The sequence below is a fragment of the Fukomys damarensis genome, unplaced genomic scaffold, assembly GCF_012274545.1.
Source record: "Fukomys damarensis isolate Sample0158 unplaced genomic scaffold, DMR_v1.0_HiC HiC_scaffold_12, whole genome shotgun sequence".
Classification (NCBI taxonomy): domain Eukaryota; kingdom Metazoa; phylum Chordata; class Mammalia; order Rodentia; family Bathyergidae; genus Fukomys; species Fukomys damarensis.
In genome coordinates this window covers 323,346-338,625 of record NW_022900924.1, presented here as the reverse complement: position 1 = coordinate 338,625, position 15,280 = coordinate 323,346, and the positions used below count along the sequence as shown (strand labels likewise).

The 15,280-nt window shown below is 54.1% G+C and overlaps 1 protein-coding gene across 4 annotated transcripts in view; it reads right to left on the bottom strand.

The window, feature by feature from the left end:
• Myo18b (myosin XVIIIB) overlaps positions 1 to 15,280 on the bottom strand; it is a 278,729-nt gene that overhangs the window by 237,599 nt on the left and 25,850 nt on the right. For 2 of the 4 annotated variants that reach the window (XM_033762282.1, XM_010603683.3), the window contains exon 2: positions 705 to 894. In XM_033762282.1, coding sequence (XP_033618173.1) covers positions 705 to 894 — 190 coding nt within the window. Of the gene's footprint in view, positions 1 to 704; positions 895 to 13,114; positions 13,221 to 13,813; positions 13,896 to 15,280 lie in introns of those variants that run through there. The other 2 variants (XM_010603687.2, XM_019204498.2) reach the window with 2 other exon arrangements.

The window sequence follows — 15,280 nt, the reverse complement described above, 5'->3', positions numbered from 1 at the left end:
AGGGCCTGGGGGGGGGGGTTTTCTGACGCAGATGTCTGCCCAGGCATGGGTGGGAGTCAGGCCATGTGAGGCCAGGCTCAGGACCAAGACTCCCTTCCTAAAAGAGAGTGAGTTGACCTCTGTTCCTTCTAACGCTTGCCCCAATACTGTGCCCCGGCAACCTGAGAGGGGCAGGAGGCAACCAGAAAGAAGCCTCTCTCTCTCCCTCTCTGCTTCTGCCTCCAAGGCATTAAATCACATGCACAAAGCTGAGGGGCCAGAGGCAGGAGAGGGAGAGGGGGAAGGGAGGGGAGAGGGAGAGGGAAAGGGCCCGGGCCCAGGCCCTTCTTGGTGCCTTATGAGGAATATTAGGAGGAACTGAGGCGAGGAGCCCGTTCCTCACCCTCCACGGTGACAGAGGAGGGACCGTGAAGAGCCACCCCTGTAGCATCAGCCTGGCAGCCCCACGTTTGCCCACCTTCCGTGAGCACAGAGACTGGGGAATGGGTCTCACTCGTGCTCGTTTCCCAGCCTCCAGTTCAGAGGCATCAAGGACGTGGTCACCACTGCCAGCTGGGTCAGGAAGGCTGGGCTGCACTGGCTAAGCAGAGGTGGCAGATGGGCCTGGGCACACCCTAGGGAAAGGCGGGCATCGAGCTCCCTGCCCCCCCGGGTGACAGGCCCTCCGAACCCACTGCTGCGTGCCCACCCTGAGCATCACTTTCCTTCTGCTCCCACAGGGCGAGGCGTGATGAGATGGCCATGCTGGGCAGCGCCGGAGCGTGAGGTGGAGAGACGAGACGGTTATCGATGAGCCGGTGAGGCAAGGTGGTGCCCCCTGCAGGCAGCACGGAATGGGCTTCACACCCACGCACAGTACATGAGATGGGAGGACCCAGGCCTGACACAGACACCCTGGGGAGAGAAGAGAGGCAGATTAGAGCACCAACACCGTGAACCAGGGGACGGGCACAGCCAGGGACAGTGACAGCTGTGCAGGCTCAGGAAGACTGTGGCCAGCAAGGGGGCTGCTGGCCACGGATCATGGAGTGGCAGCGCCCTGAACGCTTCTTACCCGCATGTGAACCCTTTATGAAGATACAACACACAAAAGCACATCATCACACACACCCGGTGGCTCTTACAAAGAGACCATTTCTATAGAACTAGCCTATTGGTCAAAATCTCAAACATATAAGAAGTTCAAGAACAGGAGACTCTGTCTGGGTGTGGTGGTGCACACCTGCAGTCCTAGCATTCTGGAAGGATGAAGCAGGAGGATCACAAGTCTGAGTCCAGCCTGCACAATGTAGCAAGACTCTATCTCAAAATGAAAAAGGGACAGGGAGGTGGTTCAGTGTGAGGGCCCTGGGCTCAATCACCAAAACCACCAAAAAAAAATTTTTTTTAATTCAACTGATGGCGATGGAAGGGAAAGGAGCTCTAGGCTTTTGGTTGGGAAAGGGTGTAAGGGACCTTTCTAGGGCACCTGGAAAGCCCTGGGTCTTGATGCAAGAGATGCTAATGCAAGTGTATCACATGCAAAAAAATTCACCCCATTGCACAATGGAGGTAGAACATTTTACTATACGTGAGAGAAGTCATATCTCCACTCAACATGCAAACAGAACACTGGGCACCTGGAACCTCCTCCGTGGTCAGTTCCCTCGAGAGCAGCCGCCACACCAACTGCTAACTCGCAGAGAGAGAGATGAGTCTTCTTTCAATAAGAAGATAGATGCCCGTATAGTTCGATCGTGCAAAGTAGATAAGAGCAGGAAACTATAGCTCCCATTGGCCCCTGCTTTGGAGATAGGATTTCGTCATCATATTGAAAGCCCCAGCACTAATTTTGGGCCTAGAAACCCTGCCTTCTGGAAACAAAGTTGACGAAGTAAACCTCAACTGGAAAATATCATCATTGGGTCGCTCGCGGCACTGACAAAGCAGACATGGTGTCCGAGACGTAGAGAATATCAAATAAAGCTCTTGAGTATATCCAACTTAAAGGAATATCGCAGCTCCATGGAAGGTTTCATTTGTGTGCCATGAGATCAATCCACCGTGAGTACACAATTTGATGATTCTTTTTTTCTTTTTGAGGTGCTGGGGATTAAATTTGGCCTCAGGTATTTTGTTACAGCAATGGAAAATGGACCAAAACAGTGGAATACAGTGTTGCAGAGTGAAAACTAACCAAAATCTGCAAGTAACAAAACACCCCATACAGAAAATTGATGCAAATCTTCATGGAGGTGGCAAAAGAAAAGAGGAAGCCCTGTCTCCTTCCTTCTACTTGCTCCCTTCCAGCTCCTGGCCACGCCCTCTGAGAAGCCTCCCTCACAGAGCCCTCCCTGGGAGATGCACTTGCCCATGCCCTGCGGTCACAGCCACCAGGGGCCAAGCACTTTCTAGGCCTTGTGGGTGGGGAAGTGGCCACCTCCAGTGACCTGTGCATGAGAAGACAGCTTGGGCAGCCGCACATCAAGGCAGCCATGAGGTGGAAATGAGCTAGAGTCCAGAACCAGCAAAAGCCGACTCTGGGCCCCTTGCAAGAGCCCACCAGCAGGATCCCTCTCCCAACTCTGCTCAGCAATGCTGTTAGTCGCTTGGCATCAGCCACTGGGAGAGTCTACACCTCAGAAAATGACAACTACTGTGGCAGGGCTCAGACTTAGGGATCTGGCTGTTCAGTGCTTCTCAGCACAGGACTAGGGGACACCACAGCATTCCTGTGAAGCCTTGATCCGAGAACAGACTTCAAGCTCTGATGGGGCCACATGCCTGACCAACTCTGGAAATATGTCCTTGTGCAAAAGCCAAGTCTCTGCTTTAAGAAACAGGCTGCATGAACCAGTCATGGTGGTAAACAACTGTAATCCTAGCACTCTGGGAGGCTGAGGCAGGAGAATTACAAGTTCAAACCCAGCATGGACAACTTACTAACTTCACAAGACTCTGTTTCGAAATTTAAAAAAAAAAATTTTTAACGGTCTGGGGATGTAGCTCAATGCTTAGGCCCCAGGTTCAGCCCAAGGCCAGATCTTAGAGAAGAGGGGTTGGGTGTTAGAGGAGGGAAGGGGACAAAGACGCCCACTGTCCCCTTGGGAGACACTGGAGAGGCCCGGAGTGACTCACAGGCGACAGGCCTAAAGAGCAGAGCCCGGCTATGAATAGGCCTGACATGAGGCGCTGTCCTGGCTGTGGCCCATCTTCTCCTGCCCAGCCTGGCCACATCACGGCTGCCGCCCAAGAAGCACTCTCAGCGTGGAGCTCCGGGGAATCCTGGCTGCAGGTGGGGCTGTCCTCAACATGGTGGTGCCACTTGGCTGCGGTCTCCCTTTGAGGGGGCAGCAACTGGAGCCCAGGGGGACTCATTCTCCCTGTCCTTACCCTCCAAGCTCTGAGCCAGCCCCACTGACCTGGGGCCGGGTGCCAACCTGTGGCAAGACTTTTGTCAGCCTTAATTAAAGCAAGTGTTCTTATCACCACATCCCTTCCAGGCCGAAATGCATGCCTGCCTCATCAGCAGCTGTTTTCAGCCCATGAGGAGCCTCCACATGGATTCCTGCAGAAGCCTCAAGTCTCCCCTGAGGGAGGAGGGAGGCTGGCGAAGGAGAGGCCACCCTCAGAGCCCGGGATGACGTGGACCTCAAATCTGAGAGGCCCGTGGGCCTTTCCCCCATCACCCCACTGCCGGGCAGCCGGGCCTTCAGGCACCTCACCTGCCACAGAAGATCGATGTCCAGGGGCTCGTGGCACCAAGGAGAACCTCGCGCCCACCTGTCATCATAGCTCTTCCCTTCGGCCCCAAGCCGGGTGAACGTCCTCCCTGTTCCTTCCGCCCTGCACGCTCTTCGCAGAGCACAGCTCACACCTCCTTTCTCTGTCAAGTCTTTGTCTAGAGTCTTCTTTGCAGCGACCCTTCCTTCACCCTCATTTCCATTGCAGCATGGGCCCTGTCCCCGCCCACTCCCCTGAAGAGCCAGAATTTCTCTCTGCTCCATTCTCTTTGATATTTGATAAATATTTGTTGAATGAGTGAGCGAGTGAACGAATAATCAGGCAGGTGAGGAGGGACAGGACAGCAGGTCTGTGGCAGGAACTTCTGCCACCCCCTGTGTGAATGCATCCACACACAGTGGGACTCACGTCTTCATGGCCTCAGGAAGCTCTCCCAGCCTCAGTCTCCTCTGTCAAATGGAACGACACCCACCTTTGGAGCAGGTGCTGACCACTGGTCACTGCTCTCGACCCTGTTTCTATTTTCACTTGACTCCATGTTGACAGCCGGCCTACAGACCCCACCCAGCACCAGAGGACTCACTGATATTTAGAGAGAGTCAACAGTCCACAGGCACTGATCTAGGTCCTACCATGAAGCTGCCCTTGGATCCTAAAATTCCCACTGGACCAGCAATGTCTTGATACCAAAATCCTTTTCACATTACATTCTTACAACAGTACCACATGGGGCTGGGGATTTAGTTCAGTGGTACTGCCACCTGCCTCACAAGTGCAAGGTCCTGAGTTCGATTCCTGGTACCAAAAAAAAAAACACCTTAGACTGTAAAGTCCACTGATGGCAGAAGTAGCGGGTACAACAGTAGCACACAGCTGGCTTCGTTCTGAGGGCAGATAGCAGCTCAGAGAGGCTGGGGCACTGGCCTGAGGTTTCCCAGTAAGAAAGCCAAGGTGAGACTTCTCCCAGGTATGTCTGAGTCCTCTTGTGTGTACTGGCTCCCCATATCCCAGCTTTATATCAGCAAGGGGTGCCAGGTGAAGGCTCAGGGATCCCCTGTTTCCAGCAGCGAGGTGAGGAATCCCAAGAAGTTGGCTCAAGTAGGTACATCCCTGGGTAGGGCTGGGTGTGTAGGGAGGAGGCACTGAAATTGTCTCGGCCTCTGTGTGGTGCCCATCACAGGGCTGTTTGTGGCATGGGCCAGGAATTGGGGAGGTCAACACACCCATCCATGGTCACACATGAGGAGACTGGGATTCCCGTGCCTGAATCTCTGTGCTGCTGCCTACTGAGCTCTCTGCTCTCCCTACCTCAAAGGCCAGTATGGGGAGCACCTCTGGAAGCTGGCCTCTGCTGTGCCGGGAGCCTAGGTGACCCCATCCTGTGCTCCCCATTCCCCTCTGAGGAGGACTCAGCCAGTAGCTCCACCTCAGGACACCCAGGCAGAGGCAGGCAGGTTCCCCGCATCCAGCCAGGAGGGGCGAAGCGGGTCCCAGGACACAGACAAGTCGACTGCAGCACAAGGTCTCCCCACACCACCTGCCGCTCTGCTGACACACAGCAACCTCTCTACCACAGCTACACTCTTCCTCTTCTGGTCTCTTCACCATACGCACCACCTCTCAGCAGCCCATCTATCCACCCGGTCCCTGGAGCCGCCCTCCTGCTCCTCCCCCTGCCCTCGGCTCCCCTGGTGACTTAGTCACTCTTGGGCCCTGCAGCATTTTCATCTACACTGGGCTTCTGCCTCACCCCTGCTCGTGTTACCACTGACCCCCGGCGGGCCCTCAGAGGGTCCTGAAGCTGGGCAGAGTGCTGACTGCTGTGGGCTCTGGCACAGAGCTGAGATGCACAGTGGAGACAAGCTGGCCTCCTGACACCTGCTATCTTTGAGTGTCATGCTGCAGACCAAGTGCCCAGGGAAAGGGGTCGCTGGGGGGACCGATGACGCTCCAGTCAGCCTCCCAGCCTGGGCCTTTCCCTGTCAGACCCAGGGTCACATTCTGTCGCGCTCTCTGCCCCCAGATAGTGCCCCTTGGGCTTTACCGCTGTCTCCCATGCTTCCCACCCACTGGTGAGGTCAGGTAAGGGGCACCCCCGTGGTGGTTGGCCAGCCTGCCACCTCTCCCTGCTCCGAAGGTGACTTGCGCGGGCCTCTCGCTCTCCCTGCTGCTATCCTGGAAACAATTCCTTCCTCAACTCCTTCCTCGGGTTCAGAAGAAATGACAGCGCCCACTGTCGCTAGTCCCAGAGGACTGCATTACCCCCAAAAAGAGGGGTCAGCATGTTTTCCCCGTAAAGGGACAGGCAGCAAGCCTCTGGAGCACCCAGGGCCTCACTACCACCCGACTCTGCTCTCGGAGCCGAGGCAGTATGCCAACGGTGGACACGGCTCCCCAACACAACTCGGTCTTTCAGAAAAGGGGAGAAGGGGCCGGGAATGTGGCTCAGTGGTGCCGCTGTCTGCTCCATAAGTGCAAGGACCTGAGTTCGATCCCCGGGACGGTTGCCCCGGGCCCCTGGGCCATCACTTGCTGCCCCAATCGAAATGGCCACGTGGCACTCTGCTGCCGGCCCTGTCTACAACCTTGGAGTAACCCATCTACCTCCTGAACTGCTCTCACCCGCAGCTGCCCTGCACCCTGGAGGAGAAGGGAAGTGTGACAGTGAATCTTCATGGTCAACCTGACCGGGTTGAGAGACACACGGGAAGTTAGTAAGGCACACTTCCGGGTGTGTCGGGGAAGGTGACTGCAGAAGTGATTGGTATGTGGGTCAGCAAACCGAGGGGACACCGCCCTGAATGTATAAAGCGGGAGCAGGGGGGGACCCTGCCCATTAGCACAAGATTTCTGCCTCTGCTTTCGGATTGCCAGAGGTAAGCAGCTCTCCTCCACCACAGCTTTCCACACAATGCTTCTTCCTCAGTCAGCCAACCACAGATTGAAACTATGAGCCCAAATAAACCTTTCCCCTTTGTCCGTGCCAGGTATTTTTGTCACAGCGACAGAAAGCCAACGAACAGAGCTGCCTGGGAGAGGACCGGATGACTGGAGTGAGGCCATGGCTCCGGCATCCGTGTGGCATGCTCTCCCCAAGGCCCCCCTCGGGCCGGCTGGCTCGGAGCCCCAGGACATGGATCACTAGGGGTTACTCCCCCTCCACCAGGGCCTCCTCCTCTCTGGCCTCCCCTTAACTTTGGCCAGCATTCAGCTCTGGCAAGACGCCTGTATGGGGGAGGAACTGGAGATCAGGGGCCTCTTCTGCCTCTACCCTACTCCCTCTATATTGGCTCTGGTCTCAGCAAAGGCTCTCTGTCTGCAACCACACTGCCTTTGAGCGGCTGGTGGACTTCAGGTGCTACCAGGCTCTTCTGTTCCTGCCCCACGAGGCCCGTGGCCAGTAAGGAGATCCCAGCACTGCTGGACTCCGGCTTGGTCCCCCTAATCCCATGCACACTTCTAGGGATGACGCCTTTACACAACAGGCTCTCCAGAGTACCAGCTGAGTGTGCATTTTTCCAGAAGTACCTTGAGGAATGCAGCCCGTGACAAGCAGATTTCAACCTCCGCATCAATTCTGATAGGTGGGCAGTGGCTGGCTGGACTCTGAACTTTTATCTAGGAACAGTGGGAAGAGACCCCCAATGGATTATCAATGTCTGTCTTGGCCACAGAATGAGGGAATGGTATACAAGTACTATTTGCCATCCACAGGCTAAGTGCACAAAATGGTTTAGGGCTCATAAACTGTCCAGGGTGGTTCCCTCAAGCTTCGAGCTTGGTGGCCAAAGAACCAGATCAGAATGAAAAAGGATTGCACTCGGCATGAAACCCTCTGCCCCGATCAGGCAAGGGAAGCCAACAGCCAGCTACTAGCCAAAGATGCAGGCTCCACTTGGGAGACCTACATTATCCTAGAAGGTAAGAAAATAGAGCTGGGCGAGGGAGAAACAAGGACACGAAGGTAGGAGGAAGGAAAGAGTCGCTGAAGAAGGCGGGAGGGAGAGTGAGAAACGCAGGTGAGAGTGCAAGATGAAGAGGCGTGGGGAAGAGGAGGGAGCAGGGGCAGAGGCCAGCTGGACACCATAGGAGGCCACAGGCACCGACACACGGAGGAGCCCCAGAGGCCCGCTTGGTTTCAACCACTGACAGGGAGCTTGCCACCAAGACATTTGGGGCTTAGTCCTTTTCACTCATTTCATTCTTTGAAACTAGAGCTATGAAGGGCCCTCGGAGGCCACAAAATCCACCTCCTATCCATTCATGGCCAGGGAGAGGAAGGAACCCTCTCAAGGCCACAGCTTCTTATGGAGGCAGAGTCAAGCTCCTTGTTTCCCACTGCCCAGGGTCTGACATCTCCTCCTCCTTCTCCGAGGAAAGTTGTCTCACCAGGATGGCCACCCCCACATGGCTGTCTGGAGTAAAAAGCAGCCACGGTTCGCTCTTTTCCAAGTGATGCCTGCAGGGTCCACCCCGTTTTCCCTGGCCTTGCTTTCCACTGTTCCTTAGGTGACATCAATCTTCCTGGAAGTTTTCCAACCAGCTCTCCGCAAGAATAGACATTTCCTTCTGCAACAGGTGGGCTGAAGGCTTCCTGCCCTTGGCTGGGCTGGCATCTAACCTGGGAGCCTGAGCCCGAAGCCCCCCACGCGTGGCCTCCTACCTCCTGGGGCTGCAAGTTACTTGTCTGCCACATTGATGCACCAGTCTCTCTCCCTCGCTGTAAAGGGCGATTTGGGTACTAGACCCTTTCTAACCTGTGAGTCATTTACTGACTTGACTATGGGGGTCCTTTAGCAGCAGCCCCCCACGTCAAGTTCCAGGCTGATTAAAATCTCTGAGTGCTTCGCATGTCCAGCACCCGCCGCCCCATCCCTGAATCGCACAGTAAATATTACAAGAGAAAAATTTCAGCTTCTCCAGCACAGCAGCTCTCCCTCTCCATGTCTGCGGGCATCCTGCTGACCTTGACTGGCCACTTGTGCTCCGCCCGCCACCTGGCCCATGATGAGATGCTGCACCTCAGACAGGCTGGGGGCCCACTGAGGGACAGGCAACAGCGCCAGGTGCCGGCACCACCTGACTCAGAGTTGGGACACGCCTGGAGCGATGTACTGGGAAAGACCCTGAGCTGCCTCTAGACTCAACAGGAAAGTATGCTGGGAGTAACCAACACTGTGAGCAGCAGGCACGGAGATGGCCAAGGTGGTGCTTGTGGCAAGCACTTGCCATTCTAGTCTTGTGTTTCCCTTGCCGCAGTGAAGCAAGAAGCTGATCAGACTTTGTCTGGAAGGCTCCCCCGATGACTTTTCCTGTTTGTTTGCGGCACTGGGGGGTTGAACATAGACTGTGCACTGAGCTACCTCCCTAGACCTTTAGTAATTTTCAGACGGGGACTTGGTAAGTTGTAAGTTGCCCAGACTGGGCTAGAACTGATGGTTCTCCTGCCCCAGCCTACGGCAGTGCTGGAGTTATAGGCGTGTGCTACCATACCCGGCTCCTCTGATCACTTTTAGGGTGTGAGTGTTCTATCAAAGGATAGATAATGAGCTACTCTGAGCTACGGTATCTAACACAGTAGCTACTAGCCACGTGTAGCTGGTTCCACTTAAATTAACTAACATTAAATAAAAATGGCCAGGGATTTGGCTCCGTCATTCCACCGCCTGCCTCCAAAGTACAAGGTCCAGAGGTCGATCCCTGATACCAAAACAACAACAAAAATAAAATAAAACAAAAATGTAGCTTCTCAGTTGCATGAGGCATATCTCAAGTGCACAATGGGTAGCAGTTACCATACTAGACAGCACAGGAACAGAATTTCTATTGTCACAGAGAGAGGGCTCTATTGGGCAGGACTGGAATGGAACAGTGGTTCTCACCAAGTGGAGGTCGTGCCTCCCAGTGGCTGTCTGGCAACGCCTGGAGACATTCAGGTTGTCACACACAACTGGAGAGGAGGTGCTGCTGGCACCAAAGGTAGGCCAAAGCCAGGGAAGCTGCTAGGCATCCTGCACAGCACTCGACCAGGAGTCGTCCTGCCCAAGTGTCAACAGTGAGCAGATGACACTAGTCCAGACTCTGGTCTAGAAGAACTACGGCAAGCGGAGAGGGCCACGGAGGGAGAAAGAGAGCAAAACAATCTGCTACAAACAGTAAGTACACGCGACACAGACTAAAATGTGAAAATAAGACACTCTGTGTAGGTAGAAAAGTGAGAGGAAAAGCAGGTCACTAAACCGCGCTGATCCTGTTTCCTCCTGTATAAAACAGGGACGATGTCACCTACCCCTTGATAATCAGTGGATTAAATGAGATAATGACTATGAACAGGTTTTGTTGTCTGTCCTGGTAAAACAATATTGCACAAATCCTCATCCCAACCCATGTTGTTCCTTAGCTTCATCTAAATATTCCAGTCTTGAATAATAATAAAAAAAGAAAGCACTAAGTTCCATCTTATTTCACTCTGTGTGAAGTTGGAGTCACAAGCCTGAAAAAAAAATCTTACTTCCCGATAAATAAAATGGGGCTAAACATTCACACCCAAACTCACAGGAATATTAAGCGCAAATGAGACATTTAATCTCATTCAGCAGCCGTGTCTCTCTCCCTACTCAACCGCTAACCCAGCTGCCTTCTGTGAAATGGAAACTTCAACCCCAGCTGTCCCAGAGAAACAGCTGAAACTGTGCTCAGTCCTTGGCGGTTGGAGACACAGTGCCTGAGACCTAAATCTTGAAATTCCTGCTCCTCCCAGAGTGAGCACTGGCCACAGACATGGGCGACCCCACGTGAGCACATCTCGAGGATCTTTCCTCTGCTGCTAGAATCTGTAGTTTTGCTAAGTACTTAAGCATCAGACAGAAGCACAGTAGACAAAGCAGGACAGGAAAATGACAGCGCTGGGTGAGCGGTGGGGTAGGGGTGTCTCCGATGAAGCCTGTGGTATGGAACGGATGGCGCTGTGTTATTCAGGCTGAATGCGGTGAGAGGCAGACAGAGGGAAAGAGAGACTGGCTCCTTCCTTGATGTCAAGCACCTCGTTTGTGCTATAAAGTTCATTGCGGTTCCCTCTGTTCAAACCAGATCTGAGATTTAATCCTTCCTTCTTGGAGGAGGATGGAAAATGTTTCAGGAGTGGGGGTCACAGGGAAAACTGAGGTACTTCTAACAGGGGGACCCTCCAGAGGCTTCCTTGTTGCCAGCCTCCAAGGAAGGGGCTGCCCTTGACCCAACGCTGTCCCTGTAGGGCTGTGTATCCTTGAGCAATTTGCTTCTGCTCCCTGTGCCTCAACTGCACCACATATAGACATGGAGTAGATTGGACAGGACTTGGGGCCTGGTATTTGTCTCAAACCCACCTCCTCCATTTTCTAAACGATTTGGTTCTGTGCAATGTCAACATGACAGTCATGCCGCACACCTCTGCTTAAAATGCCCCTGTGGGTGGTTGTTGTCATCTCTAGGGACCAAGTGAACCAGGGCCCACAGGAAGCGACTCCCGTGGCCGTGTTGAGACAAAGCCCTAGGTCCACCTCCTGGCTGCTCGAGGCAGGTCTCCCCAGTGAGGCCGCAGTTCTCATCTCTAAATGACACCGAAGGGTGAGCTCCACCGAGTGCAAACTTTGCGACAGTCGGACGCCAATGAAATGCCATGCAGGTTTTCCACATGGAGACGATGCAGTGTGACGAGCCCTGTGCCGTGCAGCAGCCTGGAAAGAAAGCAGCTAGGTGCACACCAGGACCACTTTGGAAGGTTTCAACGTGTCCGTTGGCCCGAGTCCCCCGAGACTGTTTGGTGGGCCTGGAATGAGCCCAGAAACCTGCATTTCAGGCCCTTGCCCAGACCAATAGCTGGAGAGGTCAATAGCCAGCACCTGGACAAGCACCCCCAGATGGTGGCTCTAGAGATCTCCGAGAGTCCCACAGCCCTCGGTGCTAGAAGGAACAGTAAGCTTCTAGTGGTGAAGGTCATGTCCAAGGTCACAGGGTCGCAGAGACCAAGCCAGCGACTGAAGTCAAGCAGGCCTGCGTGCAGGTAGAACCAAACACCTGTTACTGGTGACTCGCAGCCCCTCCCATGCAGGGGCCAGGAGCCTCCCTCTTCTCACTCTACGTTTTATCCTGTTTCTTCCTCCTCCTCTTTTCTTGTTTTTTGTTTTGGTACTGGGGATTGAACTCAGGGCCTTGTAGTGAGCTATATCACCAGCCCTTTTCATTTTATTATTTTGAAACAGGGTCTCACTAAGTCACTATGTTGCCCAGACTGAGTTTGAATTTGCAATCCTCCCGCCTCAGCCCCCCAGTATCTTCTTTCTCCTTCTCCTTCGCTTCCTCTTCTATTCTCTCCCTCTCACCCCCACCCAGCCTCTGCTGTAACTTTCTAGAACTCATCCGGCACAGGACAATACCACTTAGATCAATAGTGGGGACAGCATGCGGGGACCCTCCATCCCTATGAGGTGCTCAGCCTCCACGAGCCGTGCGTGCCCTGAACGAGGCAGGTGTCTTCTTGGACAGCCACAAACTCAAAGTAACAGCCTAGCGTTCCAGGGCTTCGGGACAAAAAACCCAGGCCCTGCCCATAAGAATCAAGATCAGGTCGGGCCTCCCACTCGGGCGGTACCTGGGCTCTTCCCGCCAGCCACCCCTCCATCGGAACGCTCAGGGAGGCTGCGGTCCTGAGGCCTGTCGGGACCGGGCCTTCAGACCTCTGGAAGGCAGCTCTGCGTTACCTCCCGGCCCGGCCACTGAGGCCCGCGGGCGTCCTTCATTCACAGAAGAGCCTGGTGACCGGTGTGCCACCTCAAACACCTCCTCTCGAGGAAGGGCCGAGTGACATTGGAAACTTCGGCCGTGAGCCACCCCTCCCCTCCCCCACCACTCTTGCCTGCTTTATGTGAAAGTTAAACAGCATTAAAAGTAAGAGGTGACATTGAGCAGCATTGAAAATAGGAAGGGGAAAGAACTGGGCTGCCTGACCCCTGAACCAGGGAGGCTAAAATCACTAATAGTTTAGAAGAAATCTAAATGCTGATGTCCGCCGGCTAAGATTCCACAAAGAGGTTAACTCAGGACTCCGGGCATATGTTTAAAAGTGATTAGCAAACATCCAGGTCCTCAGGAAAGTGATCAGCTTAAACAGTACCCACTTAGCCCAGCGTTGGGTTGTAAACCCTTCCACAAAACAGTCTTGTTTTTCCGAGTGAACAACACAGGCAGCAGGTAAAGGGATCAGGCCTTGGAAGCTTTTAGCACCAGAAAGACGGAAAACAGACCAACTAAAAGGATGCAGGACCTTCAGTGGCGGCCACCAAAAGCACAGAAAAGTAAAACTTTCCCATCAGCTAACAGGTGCCCACTGCAAACCCCATAGACAGTACAGTACCTGGTGGCTGGCCGAAGGTTCACAGAACGACTCCTGCCCAAAAAGTCTCCCCAGTTAGCCACAAAGGGACCCCAGACGGCCAAGACAACTGGCGCGAAAGAGAAATGTCAGGAACACCCTCTCTAAACGCTCACACACATCCCCTTTCCTTGCTGCTCCTCTCGACCCCGGCCCCCACCCTCCTCCAAACCAAGGCGGTCACGGCAGCTGTGCCTACAAGTCATTTCTAAAATTAGCCCGTGAGCTCCAGGTCCGGCCAGGAGACGGCAGCCCGGGGTGGCTGCTGACCAGGCAGTGGAGAGCATGGACTTATTTGGTGGCACACTGCAGGGGAGGGGACAGCTCCGGACGCAAGCACATTCCCAGGCCTGTCCCAGGGCAGGCCACACACCCAGCTCCCACCCCCGCCCACATGGAAACCCGGGGCTGCAGGAGTTGGACAGGAGAGAGCAACTGTGCAGTCTGGCTGAACATGGAAGGGGACCGACCGGGGACCCTGCTGGTCACTGTGGTGGATGTGCCTGAGTGGGCAGCCTGCAGCAAACAGCTCTGTGAGGTAGGCTTTTCGCCCACCCTCATCTTACAGCGAAGAAAGCCACGGCACGAGAAGGTTAACCATCCTACCCAGGGCAGTGGAGAGCCAGGACTTGACAGGCAGTGCCGCCTCTAGAAGGCTTCTTCCTAACACCCCACACCAACCTGGGTGCTGTGGAAAGTGCTTCGTCCACAGGGCTAGAGGAGGGGCTCGGGGAGCGTGAGCAGCACGCCGGACACCCAGGGTTTCAGCTGGCAATTTTCTTTAAGTGCTTTGTCCACTGACTAGAAGGAAAAAAGAAAGTAGGAGACTGCAGTAGACACAACCAACCAGGCCGATTTACAGAGCTAATGGGAAATAGAGTCAGAGCTCTGATTCCAAAGACATGACTGTAGCTAGGTGTGGGGACACACACCTGTAATCCCTGCACTCCAGAAGTCTAAGGCAAGAGGACTGTAAATTCTAGCCCCGCCTGGGCAACTTAGTGACTCTGCAAGACCCTGTCTCAAAATTAAAAAAAAAAAAAAAGTGGTGACAGGGCTCAGTGTGAAAGTCCTGGGTCCAGTCCCCAGTGCTGCAAAACGAGCTCACGTGTTCACGCGGGGAGGGCTGCTTCTCTAAGGACCACTTCCACCATTCCCGTTTGCCATCGCCCTGCTTTGTGACTAACACAACAGCAACTTCCCAAAATGCACATTTCCTACTTAGCCTGGGGAATTCAATTCGGTCAGAAGCTCACGGGAAGGCCAAGTGAAGCCGACTTTAGATACAGCAGTCCGTCCACACAGTGCCCGACTGTGAGGGCTCTGCGGACCCAGTGGAGAGCGCTGCTGTGGTTCAAATCTGAATGTTCCTCCAAGCTCAGAGGTGGGGCTTTGGAAAGACAACTGGATCACAAAGTGGTGCCCTTGTCAGTAGATTCATCCACTGATTAGTTCACAGCCAACTGTGCTATTGGGGTCCTGGTCAGAAGAGGCGAGTTCCTCAAGGTGTGACCCAGGGAAGAGGGGTGTATTCTTGTCCCCCAGTACTCCTCTCTCCCTCCCTCCCTCCCTCCCTGTCTCTCTGTCTCTCTCTCTCTCTCTCTCTCTCTCTCTCTCGTCTCTCCTTCTCTCTCTCCCCCCCCCTGCTTTCTTGCCACTATGGGCAGCTTCCTCTCCACATCTTTCCACAATGCTGCCTCTCCTTTGGAGCCGACTGACCATGCGCTGAATCCTCGGAGTATATGATCCAAATAAAACCTCTTCTCCTTTAGGTTGTGAGCATTGGGTATTGTGTCCAACAGTGGGAAAGCTGACTAATACAAGTGGCTTGGGACCTCATAGACTGTTCCACAGGAAGAAGTTGGGGACAGATGATCCCCAAGCTGTTCCCTCCAGACTGTGTTGGACTGTCCGACGTCGAAACACGAACCCACCTCATACAGGGTCCTGCAATACCATCTCCTGAGGTATTTCTGTCCCTGACATCTTTCCATGGCTGGGCTCCATGTAAGCTGTGACCTGTAGTGATGGCTTTGTGACCTAAAGAAAGCTGTCCACTTGGGCTGGGGATTTAGCTCAGTGGTTCTGTTGCCTTTGTCGCAAGCGCAAGGTCCCAAGTTCGATCCCAGATACAAAAAAAAAAAAAAA